Here is a 21372-nt window from a genome sequence, read left to right on the forward strand (position 1 = left end):
CCGTAGTATTTCGTTGATAAACTGATGTCTCTAAATTAGGGACAAAGTGGGCCTGTAGTTCTATATTGAAGACTCAGAAACAAAAATTTACCACTGTTTACGTATAACGTATTACGTATAATACAAGCTTCCATTAGTCCTATCAATAACGGAATGCTTAAATTGGATTTGAATTAATATATTTATCAACAGCCAGGAGACAATTAAGGCGATATCAAATGATAAAGTTAAATCAAATACCGTATTGGATTCTAAAAAAAACGTTAAGCGAATACTCTTCCAGAAGTAAGGTTTACATAATATAAATACCAGGCCACTTGGGAGTAGTCGACAACGAAAGTGCGAATGTAATATGGACAAATACATTGATAGATAGAACCACAAATATCGTAACCAATGCAGGTCAAGAAGCCTCCCTAAAATGAACAAGTATAATGGTACGTATTCTGAGTGGACACACAGGATTACTTTTGTTTGTTTTTTAATCCTTTCAATAAATTCAAGCTAACCAATGAAGATTAGATTAAATTTGGTGTAAAGTTAATTAGAACTGAATTGAAACTGTAACACTACAAAACATCAGCTTCGATAGTTCCAAAGCAACAAATGTTCATAATAAACTATTGGCTATTTTCGTAAACCCACCTAATGTATATAATACTAATACTGTTGGTATAATATAATATTACTAGCACACAATGAAAAAGAGTAAAGTTCGTTAAATTTTTAATTAACTTTACAAGGTCGTTGTGACGTATAAGTGTTATTGATTAATTAAATATTACTAATACGCCATGATAACTACTGTGGAAATAGAGTAAAGTAAAGTGTATGTACTAAATAAAATATATTTAAAATGTTTGTGTATTTGTTGTTGTTTTTGTACCCCTATTACATGTATAAAACATTTTAATTTTATTATTGTCGCTTATTTTAAAAGCATTTCTTATTTACTGTCATAGACGACCTTAATAAGTTAGAAAACTCTTTTATTTTTTTCTTAAATTTTTTTATATCAATAATAACCTTGAATTTTTAGGAAAATTATGTTTTTAGAGCTTAAAATTGTGTTGTTGTTTTTTTAATTTTAATTAAATTATCTTTAAGAAGTAATACCTGTATTTGAAAACTTCTTTGTTTAAAGTTTTTCTTTTAAATTTAAAACAATTTATTGGAAAAGTTTTCCTAAAAGAAGAAGAAAAACTTAAAAGTACAAAAGCATAATAAATAAACAAACCCATTTCCTCTGACCTTTTCTGCTTCTTTGTTCAACACAATCTTCATAAATATCTTGGCTAAAATCTAACAAACATAATAATCCAGCTCACACTTTTGGCATTTTCTATTTATATTATATTCCTCTTCCGGGAAAGTATCCTCTCACTTGTTTTGATATTTCACATTGAATTCTTACACATTCTAAATGTTCGAATTTAAGCCAATAAATCAACATAAATCTTTAAGGAAATTTTAAATATTATTGTACAAAATTAAATTACGTTGGTGGCTGTGATTGAATTTGCTGGATTTTGATGTATATAAGAACAGTGGAGGGGTTTTAAAAATAGATTTTTTTATTAATTTCTACCAAATATAGAAAACAAGTAAAAATAATTATATATAAATATATTAGTTTTTAAACACAATTCATTTTTGAAGTAAAGTTCAAGAAAAATTCAGGTTTTTTGAAAGTTGACTTTTGATTCATTTTGTGGAGACATTAAAGGATATTTGTGGTTTAAAAGTGATCATTTTCTGCAAACTATACAAAAATTTTAATTTACTCACTGAGCCAAAGTTGTAGCTAGCTCTTGGTGTAAAATGTGTAGTATCACTAAATCATTAACACGTATACGTACAGGTGTCATTAACAAAAGCCGTCGATTTCAAAATGTAAAACTTTCCACTTGAAAAGAAAATATAAAGATGGAGGCCCATTAAAAAAAGTACATAACTTTACGTATATGGTTATATTCCCATGACTTAAAAAATTACACACAGTGTTATAAAAGTAGGTAAAATGCCCTTTTATGACATGTAGATTCAAAATATGAAATTAACCTTGGAAAGAATTATTTCTAGATGTAATAAAATTAGTTATACATTTAGCATAACTTCCCTATAAAATAAACCCTAAATTGAGAGAAAAACTACTTGCGTGTTTTCAAAAAAATTTATTCTTCTTTTTTTCGCAATAAGGAAGGATAGAGAGAAAGAATGAATGAGGTTATAAACAAAGAAGAGAAAAGAAAAAAAAACTAAATTATATGTAAATTTCTATTAAATTATAGCTACATCCGTTAACAGAATTTTAGCAAATTTTAAGGCCGATTTTTGGGGTTTTATTTATTGTTTTTATTTCTAATTAAAGCTATTTCTGATGTTTTTGGCTTTGTCTGTCGTTCGTTAAATGTTGCTAAAGGAAATTTCCAATTTTAGGGCAATTGTTGCAGGTTATTAAATTTAATTTTAGCAAATTCCTCCTACTGCTTTTATTATAAACAATACCAATGAGTAATTGTAGTTTTGTAAATGTTGTATGTCCTAAATGTACAAAGATAGTCTAGGTATTAAATTATATAGTTAATAATAATTGATCTAAAAAAAACAACAAGAAAACAAATATCAAAGTAAAACATTGAAAAGCACTTACCAGCAATGCAGGCATTTACAATTAATATGACGATAATGAAGACAAACATGTTGAATGTTGATGAATGTTGTTGTTGTTGTTGGCTGGCAACTTTATTTTGTATTTTGCTGTTGCTGCTAAATATTGTGGGTATGTTTCTTTGATGGCATTAACTTTGACTTAAAAAATTGTGTTGCCTTTGCTTTTTGTTACGCAACTACTTATGACGAGTGTTGTATTTGTTGCTGCTTCTGTTGCTGTTAGTGATGATGACATTGACAACTTGTCGATTGAAAAATAAATTTAAGAAAAATTTCATCATTTAAAATTTGACGTACTTGCACATGAATTGACAGCTTAAGCAAAGGAGCCAGAGATTGTAACGATACGATGTGAAATGCAACTACGTGGAAAGAAAGCTTAATGTTGCTTGTATGTAACAATGTGTGTAAGATGTTCTAGATATATGTTGTTGTTTTAATCAGTCTTAGATTCTTTGTTCTTGTTTCTTGATTTTTTTTTTTTTTTTGTATATAGTCGTTGTATTATTGTTGTAGTAGTAATTTGATGATGAATTTGATGAAAAAGTTGTTCCCCAAAAGTATTTTGTTTCACAAGTAGATATTGCAAAAAAATAAAAGTAAAAACCTTAGTTAAGCTATTTGTTGCCGTTGTTCTATAATTTGTTACTTTCAAAATAATGGTTGTAACGAGTTGGTCGTTTGAATTGATGGATGGATGGATGGTTGGTTATAGGGATGAGGGTTGTTAGTTGGTTGTTTGCTTATTTTGAAAAAGTTTAAGTTGTTATCTGTCTGTCTATCTTTTTTCTTTCGCAACTTGTTGTTATTTTCTTTACTTATTCTTATTATTTTTTATTCATTTATTTTCTTTTAGTTGTTTAGTCGATTTTATCATTTAATAGTTTAATATTAATTGACTGATTGGTTCTGTGTTGTTTACCCATGCATTGTTTCAGTTTCGAAGACAATCATTATGGTGCTTTGGACACTAACTTCAGTGTTTCATACATATTCACGAATAAAAGTCTGTTGTTTTTTTCTTTTGTTTTTTTATTGTTGCGTTTTATCTTTATTTTGTTTATATTATTATAATATTGATGTCTTCCTTTTGTTTATTGTTTATATCTTTCATTTATGTTCTATACAGTGCGCTACTTAAATAAGAAGATTTTTATAAAGATTAACACGAATGTTTAAAAGTTGTATATAAACCGAAATATATATTTTATATTTGTTTGAACGTGCTTTAGTTTAAATTTAAGAAAAATCTGTTGATATATGTATATAAATTAGCTTCAATTATTTTCAGGTTTTAGAGTTAAATGAATATGTATATTTTTTGTTGTTAAACTCTATCAAAAGTTTGTAATGTTAATTAAAGTTAAAACACTTTTGTTGTTTTATAAATTATTATATGTTTTTAATTATCTTAACAGAATTTTAATAAAATTTACAAATATCGCGTGTTCTTTTGGTTTTGAAAAATGCTTTAGACGATCAAATCAAAATTGAAATTGTTTTCGAATTTAAAATTATTTCCACAACAATTTTTAAATGTTAAACTTTAAATTTTTTTTGATAATATATTATTTAATTTTTTTTAAATACACTGTGTTATATCTTTTTTTGTCACAAACTGTATAATTACACTGACATACATACTTGCACAAATACACACATACTTACATTTATATTTGTTTATATGTAAAATATTAACAAAATGTTTTGTTTATAAAAGAGAAAGTAATAAAATTCGCATTTATTTATTTCTCCAACTTCGATAAATTTAAACTGTTGACATTTAGTTGTTGCTATTTGTGGATTATTATAAGGTTGTTAGCTTTGTGTTCCGTTATAACAAAAACTGGGAGTGCTAGTATCTAATAGACACCAGCAACAACAACATAACTTTTTAAATTCATGTATTCTTTGTGAATATAAACGTGCAAATATATTTATTTAGCTACTTATGTCGGAAAATTACAAAACTACAAATTTTGTTTGTTGTCAACGAATTTGAGTTATTACTAACACATAAATACTGGGGTGGCGCCGTTTGTTTGTGGGCAGAAATGTTTTCTATCATAGACACAGACAAGTTAACCATTAAACTGCTTAATCAAAGATTAAGTTGGAATTTGTTTTTATTATTTGTTGGCTTAATGTTTTTTTAATACCATCTCTAAGTAAAAGTCATAATAGATTCTTTAAAAGCTTTTAAAAATAACATCTTTTAACCGCAGATGGGAATGTGTATAATTTATTTTTTATAATCCGAAATTTATATAAAATGTGTGCATTCATCCATTTATTTGCAATTTAATATCTTAATAAGATTCGAAAAAAACCATTAAACATTTTCAGTTTTTGTTAGATTTATACATAAAACACACGCTCATTCGCATGTATTACAAGGAAAAAAATTTAAAAGTCTATTGAAAAGATGGCAAAACATAATAAAGTCATCTTCGTCTCTTCTACCAAACGTTGTTTTGGATGCTATTAACACATTAGGGAGCTACTGTCTGATTTTATTCAGTCATATTTTTCTAGTCAGTAAAATCGATTCTTATACTAAAGGATACACACAATACTATTTGCAATTTAAAGTTTTTTCCCTTTAATTGTGTGGCACACTAATATGAATATTTAATTTTTTTATGTATTTAATATGGTTGTTTAGCAACAAAAATCAGTTATTTGTTTATGTTTGTTTTTATTTGAATGTTTTTTATTCTTGTTTCATTATTAAAAGGAATACTACTAATTGAATTGAGAATCGGAAAAAATCTTAAATTTAAATGCTATAGAAGTTACAAAACAATATTTAACTTAAGCTCTTTAAAATTTAAAAACTGATTTAAATTAAAAAATTTTACAACAGATGTTGTTTATATGTAAAATGTACATTGTATTATATACATACATATGTATGATGTTAGACACTTAAATGATTACATTTTTTCCCTTTTAAATTTAATTATGTTTAATTTTTTTAATTGTTTTCTTCTCACTTTATTTCAAGTATATTTCTATACAAAATTCTATAACTTTTCGTTTGCAAGTATTTATAGCCGACCAGTAGGTAAATGTATAATTAAAATAAAATATTTCTTGTTAAATTCCTTTTTTTACATGTTTACTTGTTTTAAATTTACAAGTCTTTGACTGGGTCATTTCTTTTTAATATTTGTTTACTTTTTTATTTCTTTTTAAATTATTCATTGTGCATTTATTTTAAAATTTTTCATAAACATGTTTTTTCCTTTTTTGGGTCAAAATTACAAAAAAAAAGGAACAAACAAAATGCTGTTTATTGTGGTATTATTTCTCTGATTTATTATGTTGTAGTAGTCGGCAAAGAGTTTATTAAAACCATTTTTTTGTATTTTTAAAATACAATTAAAAATTGTGCATAATTTATTAAAAATGTAAAAGTGTTAATTGAAAAAAAGGGACTTTTTCTATATTTAAATTTAAATTAGTTAACATTTTTGTATTTGTTTTTATAAATTTTTATAAATTTCTCCTCCTTATAGTTAGCAATGTCCGTCAGATCGTAAATAAGTGAGATGTGATCAAAATTGTAAGAAAATCAATGTTTTAGATTTTTGGCGAAGAATGCAACATTTGGCATAACCGAATTTAGCCACGGTTAGAAGATTTTATATAAAATATATCATTAATATGAAAACATGTATTAACTTTAAATCTTTACTTATGTATATTAGTTTGCAATACATACACATTTTGTTTTATACACTGCTTCCATGACCTTTTGAATTGAAACAATAGAAAAAAATATATATATTTGAATACGTAATAAAAATCTGGAAATATGCTAACTTATGCCAAAGCAAATCGAAATGATTTGTATTTTTTATACTGATTTACAAACTATAAATTGCACTAATATTGGCGCTAGAATACAGTAGTTGAAATCATTTAAAATTAAAGCTTTTTTTATTTCCTTGAAAATCGTTAAAAATATATGATTTATGTATAGAATTTCATTTTGTATTTGGTGCGGAAAGTTTCATAGTATACATATATTTATGTACATATGTGCAAGTATGAACTTATATTAAGATTATTATTTTCCATTTACAATTTCCAAAGTAATAAAATATTTAAGTACAGTTTCTCTGCTGGAAACAAAAAAAACTTTAAATGCATTCATGCAATATATATTTTAAAAATGTTTAAAAAAACATCTGAAAATCAGTATACAAAGCTGAGAAATTTATTGGTCATCAAGCTGTTAAATGTGGCATTAAATATTAAATGGAACATCAAACAGATAGAACGAGTGTAGTGTTTATTTCAGTTCAATATAAATTTCAATTTAAAATATCCAATACATTCTCGTTTATTCGTAAATACAATAACAAATGCACTACCTCATACACACGTACACATATTATTTTCTTTGTTGTTTTTGTTTTTTTGGGGTTAACACCTGTGATTACGATTCGTTGGCCAAATTTGTATTTATTTATAAATGAACGTGGGCTTATTGGCCATGAGCGGCTGTATACAATTTTTTTTTAATTAACTCAATTAACTATTAATCTGAATCGTGATTGTTGTGGAGGTATAAATGAAGGAACAGCTAAACAATTAAATAAAAGCTTATTATTAACATTTCCGTAATACATTTGTTTGTTATTTGTATTAAATTGTCTTGTTTTTATTTAGAACTAGTAAATGCTAGCCTTTTACTAATGCAATTTTTAAATAATATTTAAGTGAATACTCTGCTACATGAATGGCAATACCTGGTGTTTATATTTGTAAATGTTTATCCTAAATCTGCACCGTGTTCAATTTACGATGTTTATTTCTTTAACCAAATTTATTTATTCATTTTTTTTTTGGTTTTGTTTATACTCAAAACAAAACTAACAAAGTGAAATAAGGTGAAAATTGTTTTATGGAAAAGATTTCTTAAAATGTCTTAATTCACATATACACATATGTATGTCTATATGTATTTACTAAGGTGCTTTAAATTTAAACATATTAATTAATTGACAAATTGCACTAGCCCCTTGAGTTGTAGACACTGATGATGACTGACAGATTTAAAATTGTATACGTTTTTAATTGTCTATATTTTGATTAAAAACTTCTTCCGTTAAAACTTTTTCTCCTTTACGACACACAAACCTAGATGTAACTTTCTTGCGGTATGTATTTAAAAGCTTTAAACATATTATAACGCTGAGGTAACCCAAGATCTTTATACTCATCTTCTGTTTCGAAGAACTGCTCCTTGAGGAAGCATATGAAATGCGTCAAAGCAAATTCCAGAAAATATTCAGAATTTTTTTGGCAATTGTAAAATTTTTTTGTAACATTTTAAGATTTTTATTGAAAGAATGAAAACATAAAATTAAACTAGATTTTTTGGCAAAAAAATATCTTCCCAGAAAACTTAGTTTGAAAGGAGGATGTACATATATACATTAAATCCGAAGAAATACATATAGGCCTCTATCGGGCCTGTTGTGCGCTCCTTAACCAGTGCCTCAGGTGGGAAACGAACCCACCATCTCTAGTCTACCAGACTAGAACTCTAACCACTAACTTACCGAAGGCCACCCAGCATAACTTACATGACATTAGAGGCAAGTGCTTACCACGCTAGCTTACAAATAAGCACTTAAACAAGTACTTACAAATTAAGAGCTCAATGTGTGTAAAGGAAGCAGTTTCTGCACTCAGTATGTCTGAAAGAAACAGTGTCTTTGCTCGATCAACTAAAATGTGTAAATGAAAATATAAGTCATTAAAAGAGTAATGTAGATGTCATGTATTAGTCATTGAAATGTAAATAAGTAGTTGTGTTTATACAAGTTATAACCGGGTTTTTGCTGGGTATATATTTGCAATAAACACGTTTTTAATTTTATGAAAGTTGAGCCGATCTAATGTTTATTATACATCAGTTTGTTTGTATAGACAATTGTGGTTTGTTGTGTATATATTGTTTGTATGTATAGATTTGTTTATACATACATATATGTATGTTTGTATACCTGCTGGTGTATTTTATCTAAAAACTGATATAATAAACTTTTATGAAGGAGTTTCAATCTTTGAAAGTAGTTGAAATTTTCACATGTGTTACCATACGGAAACAAATTTGCTTTCAAATTTTCATTATATTGTTGATAAAACTTGAAATTTGTTAGAAATCATTCTAAAGTCCTTGAATATTTATGTTTTGTATTATTGTGTACACTGAGATAAACCCTATAGGGCTTAACATGTTTTCATGTCTTCCTGGAATTTGTTTTTGTTTTTTAATTTGCTAAAAGGAAAAACAATCAGTCAACACAGCTTTGAATTAAATATATTTGTATATATGTATGTATTTATTTTAAATTTACACACATACATACGTATTTGGTTATATATATATACATATGTATATGTTGATGGCTTTGTGTGTGAGAATTTATAACTTAAGGTATTGTTTATTTACTTTTAAACATCAAATACACTTGTAAATTCACAGACTATTTTTTGTGGCTTTTTTCTGTAATTTATTAACATTTTCTGTGTAATAGTATGGTACATGTTTATAGTAAATACTTATGTACATAAATATTTTCAAAATTGTTTTTCGGTTATTTCAATGGAAACAACGTAAATAACTTTTAAAATGAAAATATGAAAAAATGAATTCCAACAGAACTTCCTTCTAATTATATGTTTATAAGTTTTAAAATTTCCCTTAAACTTGTTATTTTTTCTAAATATTTCAGTCTACATACAACAGAAAACACTGGTTTTTATATTAATTTATCATTAAATTTCTTGAATTATGGGCAAAAATATTACTACTCATTACAATAACATTTTATAGAATTTGTTCATAAAACTTGTTGTTACTACCCTATAAACTAGAAGTTCTAATGAATGTGTGCGCATATGTTTTTATCATTTTAACGCTACATTATTTATATGTACTGTCTTTATACGATTGATTTTTATGTATTCATTAACATTTTCAAACGACATCTTTTTTTCATTTGAAAGAATTCTTTTTCTATCTCGGGTAAAAATCTAATAAATATCGACATAAAATCAACTCATCAAGCCCTTCAAGTACAAACTGTGATAACCATTCATAACATTTAGTGAAGATAAAATATAATAAAAATTTATGTGAATGATTTTCATGAATTCATTTTAGGGTATTCCATTGATTAATTGTGCTTCGATTTATAGAAAATTGTTAAACTCCAAACAACAAATAAATCGATTCAATTGCTTTAATTGAATAATTAATCGACAAGTTCATAATAGCAACGAAATTTTACGTAAGAAATCAGAAGTTCGTAAGAGACTCAATAGATCCGAAAAATACTGTCGTCGCTTCATGTTCGCTTTTCAGCAAGACCAGAGACAGTCGACATCTTACAGTTAGGCTTTACAAATAATCTATAGAGTGAACACTTTAAAAACAAATTTCCAGCAGTTCGTTCGAACAGTCCCAAACTACCTATTTAACCCACCAGTTAGGGTTACCTCTAGCCACTAACTATCCGGTGCTTGTCCTACGAGGAAGTCAGTCGTCACCTCATATATAAAAAAGAGAGACAAAAAGCTTAAGTTTGTTTTTAAAGTGTCCATTCTCTAGTTTAAAAAGGGGACACTAAAGTGACGATAATCTTCACCATCGTTACAAAGAGTATATCAGTGACGAATTAGAGCCAACTACGTGGTTAGACCTCAGTGAAATCGTGTTTCTTTGTCGAACTGTTGGGTTAAGCAAACGATTTATTATAAGGTATTGACTCCTCTCTTATTGTCCCCTTGTAAGCTATGGAGTGACGATTGACTTCCTCCTGGGACAAATAGCTAGTCATCTGGCTAGGGATAACCTTAAGAGGCAGGTTAAATAGGTAGTTTGGACTCTCCTCCCGAACTGCTGGGTAGTTAAAAGCGATTATATATTTTCCAACATAAAATCGATTTATATGAAGTAAAATATAAATCACACAAAAGAAGTTAAAGAGAATTGAATTAATTACTATATAGATTAAAAAATTTTGAAAAGAGCTTTTTAAACACCGAAAAAATGATTAATTTCAACTCAATCTGTCAAGTTACATTAGTAAATTAAATAAAATACACAAATGACAAACTTTAAATACATATGTGTATATGTATGTATGTACTAACAGATGATACACCTTTGAGAAAAAGTAAACAAAATGCATACAGAAACAAATTGTTAATAAAAAAACTAATGCTGACTAACAAGAGTATAGTTTTTCCTTATGGGAATTTCAATACAAAAAAGTTGCACATTGTTGGTTACAATTTGTTAAGGTTTATATTTACTTACAGCCTATTAAAAGTAATAAAAAAAAACAAAAACAATAAATTTGTCTAGAAAGTTTGTTTGCAACACACTTAAACTTAAACACAGTTTAAAAATAATGGAATGATTTTTTTTATTCGAATAAAAATTACGATTACAAATAATTGACAGCCCTAATGTGTAAAGGAAAACAAACCGTTTATTTTTCAAACTTTTTATTTTATTTTTCTTTATGTTGCCTCAGTGTATTGCTGTATGTCTATACTAAAATTAGCAATTGTTTGCATTTTACCCTTTACGAAATAAATAAAAAAAGAAAAATACTGATAAGAGGGAGCAAGAGGAGGTGGGAGACTGAGTGAAAGTTGAATATTCAAAGTATTTTCTGTACACACAAATGTTTTCAAACATTATTCGAATGACAAGCGAAAGTATTCAAGTTTTACACACAAATAGAAGACAGACAATATTGTGCGTTCCTACAATGACACAAACAAACAAACAAACTTGCACATACATATTTGACATTTATATTTTCAGACTTCATGGGAAATTCTGATCTAAAATGTACACTGCTTTTATGTTTATGTATTTGCCTTTGTTCGTCTATCTATTACTTTTAAAGAAAATCCCATTTTATAACAGAGCTAAAATCAAATTAAATTTCCAGAATTTTTGGTTGAGAAATCGTCCAGTGAAAATTGTTTTTATGTATCTCCATCTCCATGCTTATAGCCGTTAAGTGTTTTACGACTTAGTCGCACTTATCAAATTTGGTTTAAGAATGATACTTTTATTTATGTGCTTTCTGATACTCCATCGCATTGGTTTTTTGTATTAATATGTCCGTTTTTATACACAATAATTCTATTTATGTGTATATTTTGTGATGGTTTTATAAAGACATTTATAACAGTAATAAATGCTGGGCAACATACATTTATAAAACATAAAAAAACAAGTAGTTCAAGGTAAGCACGATTATGTGATGCGCTACACAAGTTAAAGACCCCCTTAAATGGAAGTTTATTTCTCAGATTTGTGATATAATGGAATTATGTTCAATAAGATTAAACCGATCTTGTATCGGTTCTTTTATTACAACTTTCAAATATGTTAAAGCTAAATATTATAAGATGGTTTAAAATTTAGGCCAAATATTTGTGGGTTACAAACATCATTACAAACAAATTACAGCAACTGTAGAGTGGTGCTGAGCATAGAAATCAAACACCATCAACTCACACACGAGGGTTTTTACATGGCACAATAAAAATCAATGCAACATACTTACATATGTTTGAGCGTGTGTGTATGTATATGCATATATGTATATTAGAATGGCCCCATTTTTTTGTATACCAGGAAAGTTCTATTTTAAGATACATAACATTTCGAAAAATGTTCGTTTTAGTTTAATGTAACTTGAATGTATTTTTAACAAATTTTGCTCAAATTTTTCACACTTTGACAAAGTTAAACAATTTTATTATCATGAATTATTAAGAAAAGATCCTTCTTCTTTTTTCAGTGCCATTCTATTATATGTAAATATTTATATAATAAAAATATACTTATATATAGGTATAGAAAATCTTAAAGCTTTCATACTTATTTTTATCCATAATATTGAAAATAAAAGAAATAAATAAACAAAATGTATGTATATTAAAGATTATTACAGGGATTTTCCATATTTCAATAAACATTGATGAAAGTGTGAAAAAAAAATCAATTTGAACTACTTAAATCCAGATTGAGTGTTAGAAATTTTTCTAATGACATTTTGCGGTAAATATATAACAGTTATAATTTGAAATGTTTGTACAAAAAAATGTATTTTAGTTTAGGGATAATTAATTTGTTAAAGTATCAACTGTAGACGGAATTTTCTCCATTTAATTTTATTTAAATACTAAAAAACACATTCGTTTTTGAAAATCTTTTAAATTAAAAACATAAGTCTTTCGAACCAACTGTTATCATCTCAGTTTTCTAACTCGGGTTTAATATGGGTCTTAGAGCATTCATCCTACAGCACGGATAAAATGTCTTGTATCCTTAATATCAAAACAGTTTCACAGGCCACCCCGGTTTCCTAACGTGGATTATATATAGTTAAAGAAATATTCATACTTCAGAAGGTATTTGATAACATGTCTTTCATCAACGATTTTTTGCTCATCTTTATAACATTCCCTAGAATTGCCTGGAAACTAATTCTATGAAATCGATAGGGGATCAATACCATAATAGTAAAAAATTTGTAGTAGAAAACTAGACCAAAGAATACTTTTATAATTGAGACGTTATGAAAGCGTAAAGCCTATTTTTTAGCTATATCGTCAATAGCCGAATGTATCAAACAAAGGTTGATATTCAAGAACCTGAAGTGAACCGAATTCATTAGTTTTTTTTTTAAGCCGATAGTCTTGGTAGCTAGTGCTCTATAATTTGTATTAGAATTGTAATTGATATATTCTATTAAAGAATAATAATATACTTTGTTTGTATATTTTTTTAATATTTTAAAATTTCTCAGCACCCAAAAAATGTAATTTTTTTTTAAACTTTGGAAATTATTAAAACTAACAAATACGTGATTATTTCAAAATTATATATCAATAAAAATGTAATAAATTTCTGTAATGCATTTTTCTATTAGTTATTTATTTATTTTGTTTAAATCTATTAAATTTGTTCGTATTTTTATAAATTTATCATTATTATTGTTATTATTTATGTATTAACTGCACAGTCCGTTTAATATTAATACTCACAATATACAATGTTTTTACGTTAAAAATTAACGAAACCTTTTTAAGTTTAGCACTTAAAATTGAGGAAAATGATGAAATGAAATTTGAGAAGGATGTAAAACTGACATCAACATAAACAACATTGAAAAGGATGTAAAATATTCGTCTTTAGTTTAAAAATTGTATTTCTTTTCCTTCTTGGGTTTTTTGTGGGGGATTTGAAAATCGTTCTTACATTATATGTATGTATTTAAAGTTGCACAAGTGTACAAGGATACTCCTGTGTCTCTTTATGTGACAAACAAACGCATGAACTTACATTTAGTTAATTTTTTTTTTTTAAGAAAATGTTTTGTATACAATGATAAAGTGACTACAAATTGAGTAGAGTGTCTCATTCCATTATAAATCTAAAGTAAAATATTACAGACTTTTAAAGTGAAAAGTTTAAGGAGTTTGGAAAGATGCCTGCGGTTACTTAGTAACAATTACTGCCAAACTCTGTATGAGAACGTAAATTGTTTTATAAAATTTAATAAGTTTTAAAAAAAGTGAAAATATAATGTAATAAGTCAATTGTGTTTTTTTATTTAATCCATACTTGTGGGAAACCCTTATTATTCTTATTTATGTATGAGATATAAAATACGTATTTCAATGGAAAACACTTTAATATTATTATTTATTTTGAAATGTAACAATATACTGGATACATTTATTTTTATATTCACATACATACATATATATGTATAGGAAGAATATTTTATACAAATGTATGAATGTATGAGTATGCATTTATATAAAAATACAAATGTTAAACATACACATATACATATGGGGAATTTAACTTTAAAAATCGGTGTCTTCCGAAAAAAAATTAAAAAAGTAATTATTAATTTTTTTTTTTTTTTTTTTGCAAAAAATAAAGAAATACTAGTTTTTGACAGATAGAGCTGATATACTATCCAATAGTTGTAACGATTATGCAAATTTTATTAAAATCGATTTGGATCACTTGACATGAAATTCCCCATATTTAAATATGAACATTAGATCTAAATAATATCCATCTAATCTTAATTTAATTATATACACTCTATACTTAATTGAAGAAAATTTTCTGTATAACTTCCTAAAATTAATTAAAATGTTGGATAAAAAAATAAGCGTTTATATATTTATATTTTTAGGATAAACTTATGTTTTAACTTTAATGTTTCAAGTGTCAAGAGACTTTGGCTTCCGCAGTAATTTTATCAGTAACGTAGACAAAACAACTAAAACCTTCTTACAACAAGTATGTAAAATTTATTGAAACTTTTAATAAGATTTAGTTTTCAATTATGTCAAAGAATGTACAAGATTAAACTTTTAAAAGTTAAACCTGACAAGAGCATAAATAATGTACATTTTAAATATCTACTACAGATGCTCTAGGGTGGTTCATAACAATGTTAATGTTTTTAAATCTTCATTTTATTAAAATGAAGTAATATAAGGTTAACAGTAAATACTCGGTAATGACTTTTACTACTTATTTATAAATGTCTACTGCATACCGTTTGCATTATTTTGAAGTAGTCTTGTAATAATGACTTGACGAACAATAAAATAACCAAACAGTGGCGTTGTCAGTAGGACAGCAGCAAACTAACGAACAGAGGCGGATATAAACTCATTACTTTTCAATGTAAGGTTTTACTGGAGTTTATAAGAGCCGTAAAAAATTTTACTTCAAAAAATACTTTTTAACATTGAACGTACTACATTGCTTTTCGTATTTAGACATCTATTTTATCTATTCGCTAACCTGTATGACATGACAACTACATACCGCCTGGAGTAAGTAATCTACCTTATTCGTATTCTCGCTGGCTCTTTTTTTGTACCCACCACCAAAAATTATTCGAGCGATGAAATTTAACATAAAATAGATTTGTTTAAACTAAAAACTATAAAAAGAAACAAAACAACTTATTTAACAATTTCTTTGTAAGCGAGAGTGTAATTAAGTACTTCTTTAACTCCCTATTTGTAAGTGAGTGTAGAATAACTTGTCTTCTGTAGCTTTCTACAATTCTGTTATGTATAATTTATCTGTGGACTAGAATGAGACTAGCCTATTAACTGGTCTTTTGACTAATGTATGGACTAGTATGTACAATTCTATTATTAATATGAAAAAGTACTTATTACATTAAAAGTTGTACAATGCTATATTTCCCGATGATAAAAAGTATTGAAAAGTATGCATGCAGTGCAGAAAGTAAATGTTTTACATCACATTGAAAACGCCTTTCAAAAACCCTTCTCATGATAGTCGAAGTAATTCCAATTTAAATTGCAAACATCGGCACATTATCTTTCATTCACAGGCAAAGCGGATGTTTGCCTAAACACATGTTACTTGGCAGTGCAGCAATGTCACGTATTCGCAAATGTTGACAATGTATTGCATTCCTAAAGTCATCACTTTTGCCAGAAGTATGCAAACAAAAGCATATTTAAGTTGTCCTCTTATAGTCAATGATTTGTAATGTTGTTAAATTACACGATAATGACGTTGCATTCAGACGTTTAGGAAGACAGACTAATGTACTCACATAAATATGTCGTCATTACATTCGATCGAGACTGTAAACAATGTGAAAAATTAAATTAAATATTCAACCATACAACCATACAACTTGTATTTTAAATTCAGAATAATAATTTAATTTATTTGAATTCATTATGTTATTCAATTAAATATAAAAATTGTTCAACCGTTTAATTTGGAATAAAAAATATAAACATTTTAAATTAAGTTATTTTTTCTTTGATTAAATTTGTAATAGAAGGAATTAAAATATTAATAATGTCATACAATTGAATAAATTTTATGTGAATTTATAGTAAATTGAATTTTTAATTCATTTTATTTTCAAAGTCTTTTCAAAACTTTAACAAATGTTTTATTTTTGTAGCATGCTTAAGATCACCTTTATTGTCTAAGAAGTAAATATAAAAATGGAGACACAAAAGTCCTTTGAAATAGAAGACACATGTGTATTTTTAGGACTTGTTGTAGCTGGTCAATTATTATTGTATTTTTTAACATTATTTTTTATTATTATTATTTTTTTTTTTTTTTTTTTTGGTTTGCTGCTTTGGTTACTTAAGGGACTCCTTAACTGGGTCTTCTATACATACGTGATTATTGATTGAATAAAATAAAAATAATACATGTATCTACGTTCTACAACAACGTGGCAATAAATGTATAAACTTTTATGTTTAATTTTTATTTTTTAATTTGAAAATTTTAACCATTAAATAAAAAAAAAACAAAAGTTTTGAATGGAAGTTAAATTGTAAGCAATTTTTTTTGTAATTCAATTGTTTCTGTTTTATACGAGTGTGAGACATTAAAACCAAAAAACACAATATTGATGGAATTTTATAGTATGAAAAGTTTTTATTTTCATTCGTTGTATTTTTTTAATATATTTTTTCGTAATTATAACATAAAAACAAACAATAAAATCAACAACAACAACTACATTTATTGGTGCTGACAAATTACTTTTTTTAAAACAATGAAAATAAGTGGAACTGAACAAAAAAAGTAGCGAACGAAATAAACGTCATTTATCATACACAACGAAATTATTAGTCTTGTATTAAAACAAAACCGAACTGAACACAAAACAGAAGAATTAACGACAACAGTCCTTTTAAAGCGAAAAAAGTAATATTTCCAAATAACAAAGTATTTTATGCTTGTATTATTATTGTTGTTTTTTTTTCGATATTATTTCGGTGGTAAAATGCTATAATGTTAAGCAAAGTTATTTTTACATACACATTTTTTGTTTTGTATGACACTGATGGCATGGAAGTCAGGGAGTTGCTAGAGGTGTTTGATATTACAAAACGTGTACAAGTGACTTTCAGGACAGATATGAAAAATCATGCTGAATTTTTAAGAAATTTATTATTATTACTTTTCCAATAAAATTAAAAAATAAATTTTCTAAAATATTGAACTTATTTATAAATAAATTATATTTTGATTCTTACATGAAACGTAGTTTATTTTACAAAAAAATGTAAAATAAATATCTCTATAAACGAAAGCAACTAGGACCACTTTTAACATTTTTATAGCTTTCTTGGAACTATAAAGCGTTAGATGATTCTGAAGGCTTCTTCCAATCGACAGTTGTTAACAATCTGTTGACAGATTAACATAGCTAAATCGACTCAGAAAGTAATTCTTAATGTGTAGAACCAATATTTTTGAATGTTACAAACATCAGCACAAACATCAATAGTAAGGTGGGGTGAGGCACAATTGGAGTTTGTCGAAAATAAATTATTGGAACTCTTAACAAAAATAGAAGGAAAATAGTTATCCTTTAGTTTTCTTAATAAATTAATTCTTTAACTATTTCAGATAACAAATTTCATTATTATCTGTTATTTTTAATTATTTTTTGTATAGCCATTTATTGTTGACTAAAATTGGGAACATTTAAGTCAAATTTTGAAGGGGACTTTTTACCCTATAATTATAAAATTCATGAGAGTCATCAAGGCTAGTATAGAACTGGATTATTGTCGAGATACGAGTAAATTAAACATAATAAAGAACTTAAAAGTCCTATTCGGGTAGTTCAATTGTTTGAAAGCTAGGGACAATACCAAATTTAATTGAATTATCTTCATAATTGCGACCTGTAATTTGATAACAAGGTTTACATGGACGAACTAACAGACGGACATAGGTAAATCGATTAAAAAAATGATTTAAAGCCTATTAGTATACTATTAGGTATATGATCAATATTATTGTGCGTTACAAACATCAGCACAAACCCAATATACCCTCCCCTCTAAAGTGGTGTAGGGTACAAAATATTATGTGGCACTTAAAAATATATATATAATTTTCACAGTCCTTTTCGAAATGACTAGCTCAATTAGGGAATACTATAGTTAACTTCTAATAGTAAAAAATAAAACTTTTGCATTTGCACGAATGATTAAAATAAAAGAATAAATTTTAAAATTGATACATCGCTTCATACATACGTATATATGTGTATATAAAGTTTAACTTTGGAAGTAGTAAAAGTTTTTAAGTTAAAAGTTTTTTGTTTAAAAAAAATTCGTTTATCATTTCGCTAATTTATGCTTTTTTAGTATTAATCGATCCATTAAAATGTTAAAATTTTTTATGAAAAACTTAAAGTTTAACGTTTAATGTATTTATGTAAGTATCCATGTAGGTATGTATTATTGTCAATAATGTAATATTAAAGAAAACCACTTGAGCGTATAAGAATTGCTGTTGATATTGTAGTCTAAAATATTAAGTATACGCCTTTGTGAGTATCGTATGAAATCAAGCTCAAAAATCATCATACGAAGAATATCCCATCACTCTCTCTCTCCCTTACTAATAAACATCGAACGATATTTAAAAAGAACGAAAGTGCAGTACATGCATGTTTTTGTCTATGCATGTTGATTTAAGTTGATTTGAGGTTGTGGTTAAATAAACAACAACAGCAGCAAAAAAAAACTATAAAAATGCAATAAATATATACATACACACACAATTTAGAAAAACGCATTTGTACATTAAATACATACATAGATATGTACATATGTATGTATGTGTGTATTTTCTAGTATGCATTTTTTTACTTTTACTTCTTTCGTTGTTGGTTTGCTGTGATTTTTAAGTATTTTAAGTACATACTTATACATTATTTAGCGCAAACAATGATTTTTTTTAATTTTATATATATTTTTGATTCTTATGAAAACATTTAAGGTTTTTTCTGTTCACTTCTTTGTTATATTTAAAATAATACACTTTCGTTTTTTCAACTATTTTCCTTGATTTTAATTTTATTTTTTTTTTAATATACATTAAAATAATATAATGAATAAAATTTTAGTTTTCTTTGTTGCTTTAATTGAATTCTATAGAATTTATAAATAATTGAACTGACATGACTTTGTGACCACAATGTGAAATATTTTTCCAACACTTTTTTTCGTTTTTATTTTTTATTTTTTTTTTTTGTATTTTATTAAAACTACCGTTACAAATGCACAATTTTTCCGTTTTATACACCACACTCTAAAAAAAGAAACTGAAAAACAACCGAGCGAATGAACGAACAAATTTATACATTGTAGATGCGTGTTTTATTTTTTCTTTTTTTTAATTTTATTAAATTTCTTTTTTGCTTTTGTGTGTTTGTTGTGTTAACTAAACGAAACGATTGAAATGGCTTGGACTGGACTGCATTCACTGCTACTGTTGTATTATAATGTTGTGTTTGAATTTTTTTTTTTTTTTTGTTTCCTTTTCATTGAAATAATTGTATTTAGTTGTTATTTTAGTTGTAATAAATAAATAAACATACATACACGTTCATATAATCTTGGTGTATGTTTATTTTATTTATTGTATTTTCTCTTTTTTTATTTCGACGTTATCGAGTAGTGGTAAAGTAAGTGACCTGCTCCAACACACATCAACAACATACACTCTCATCACAACAGAATGTAACGTTTCATTCCTTTAGTCCCATCACTTAATGTTTTAATTCGTTTTTTTCCGTTTTATTCGTGTTACTTCAACCGGTAGTTTTATAAAACTGAACATTTAGCTTCTTAATGTCATGTGCATGAAGTTGTTGTTTCTATATTTTCCCTTTTCGGTTTATGTTTGACTTCGTTAACGACAATAAATAATGATAAATGAGCTCTTTATATTTTCATACATTTCTCTCATACTTGCCGTTCATTCTCATTTTCTTCTTTTACTTTGGGAAAGCCAAGAAAAACCAAAGTTCTCATTCATACAAATACACACATAAAACATAGACAATGTTGCCAATTTGTTTTTTAAATTAAATAGCTGAAATTTGGTTTTGCATTAAAACCATTTTAAATATTTATAGAAATCTTTAGAAAATATTCACTATTTGCTTATCTTCTCTTGTTATTCATACGTTGTGATGTTCCATAATAAACATTTTTTCCCTAGACCACTATATAGTGGGGAAGGTATTATGGGTTTGTATTTGTTTATATTATAACACCCACTAATATTTGTCCTTCATCCACCTTAAAATATACCAATCGGATTAGAATCATTTTCTGAGTCGATTTATTATTAAAAAGATACATATCTCAAGTTATTTTAAAATAATGTTTTCACATTTTTTAAATTACTCTTATTTTTAAAATGAGTTTTTCTAAAGTTTTGTATTGGAATTTTGAATCGTTAAAAAAATCAACTTATGTATTTTTACTTTTTACTACATATTTGTGGATTTTAAATACAACAGTATAAAATGAACAACACATTCCATAATGTAACGTTAAAATATACATTTACACTAAAGCTATTACGGAATTTAATTTATATGATTCAGCCGATTTTGTTAATTTCCAATCGTCCAATAGTTTTATATTTTGCAAACAGAAGGTTGAATAAAACATTGTAAAGAATTGAACACGACTGTTGTATTCATAAAAAACTCTTTAAAAGATTTAACAACACATGGAAGCAAAACTAAACTCTCTGTTTACAATTAAAAAAAATACTCTCTT

General features: G+C 26.4%; 1 protein-coding gene across 28 annotated transcripts in view; it reads right to left on the reverse strand.

The window, feature by feature from the left end:
* LOC111687185 overlaps positions 1-20424 on the reverse strand; it is a 47680-nt gene extending 27256 nt beyond the window's left edge. For 2 of the 28 annotated variants that reach the window (XM_046954420.1, XM_046954426.1), the window contains exons 1-2: positions 19447-20416; positions 2654-3809 (exon numbers count right to left, since the gene is read on the reverse strand). In XM_046954420.1, the coding sequence (XP_046810376.1) occupies positions 2654-2702 (49 nt within the window). In that variant the 5' untranslated portion in view covers positions 2703-3809; positions 19447-20416. Of the gene's footprint in view, positions 1-2653; positions 3810-19446 lie in introns of all 28 variants that reach the window. The other 26 variants (XM_046954422.1, XM_046954421.1, XM_046954404.1 and 23 more) reach the window with 25 other exon arrangements.
* Between the last annotated feature and the right edge of the window lie 948 nt (positions 20425-21372).

This window comes from Lucilia cuprina, chromosome 6 (genome assembly GCF_022045245.1).
Source record: "Lucilia cuprina isolate Lc7/37 chromosome 6, ASM2204524v1, whole genome shotgun sequence".
Taxonomy (NCBI): Eukaryota; Metazoa; Arthropoda; class Insecta; order Diptera; family Calliphoridae; genus Lucilia; species Lucilia cuprina.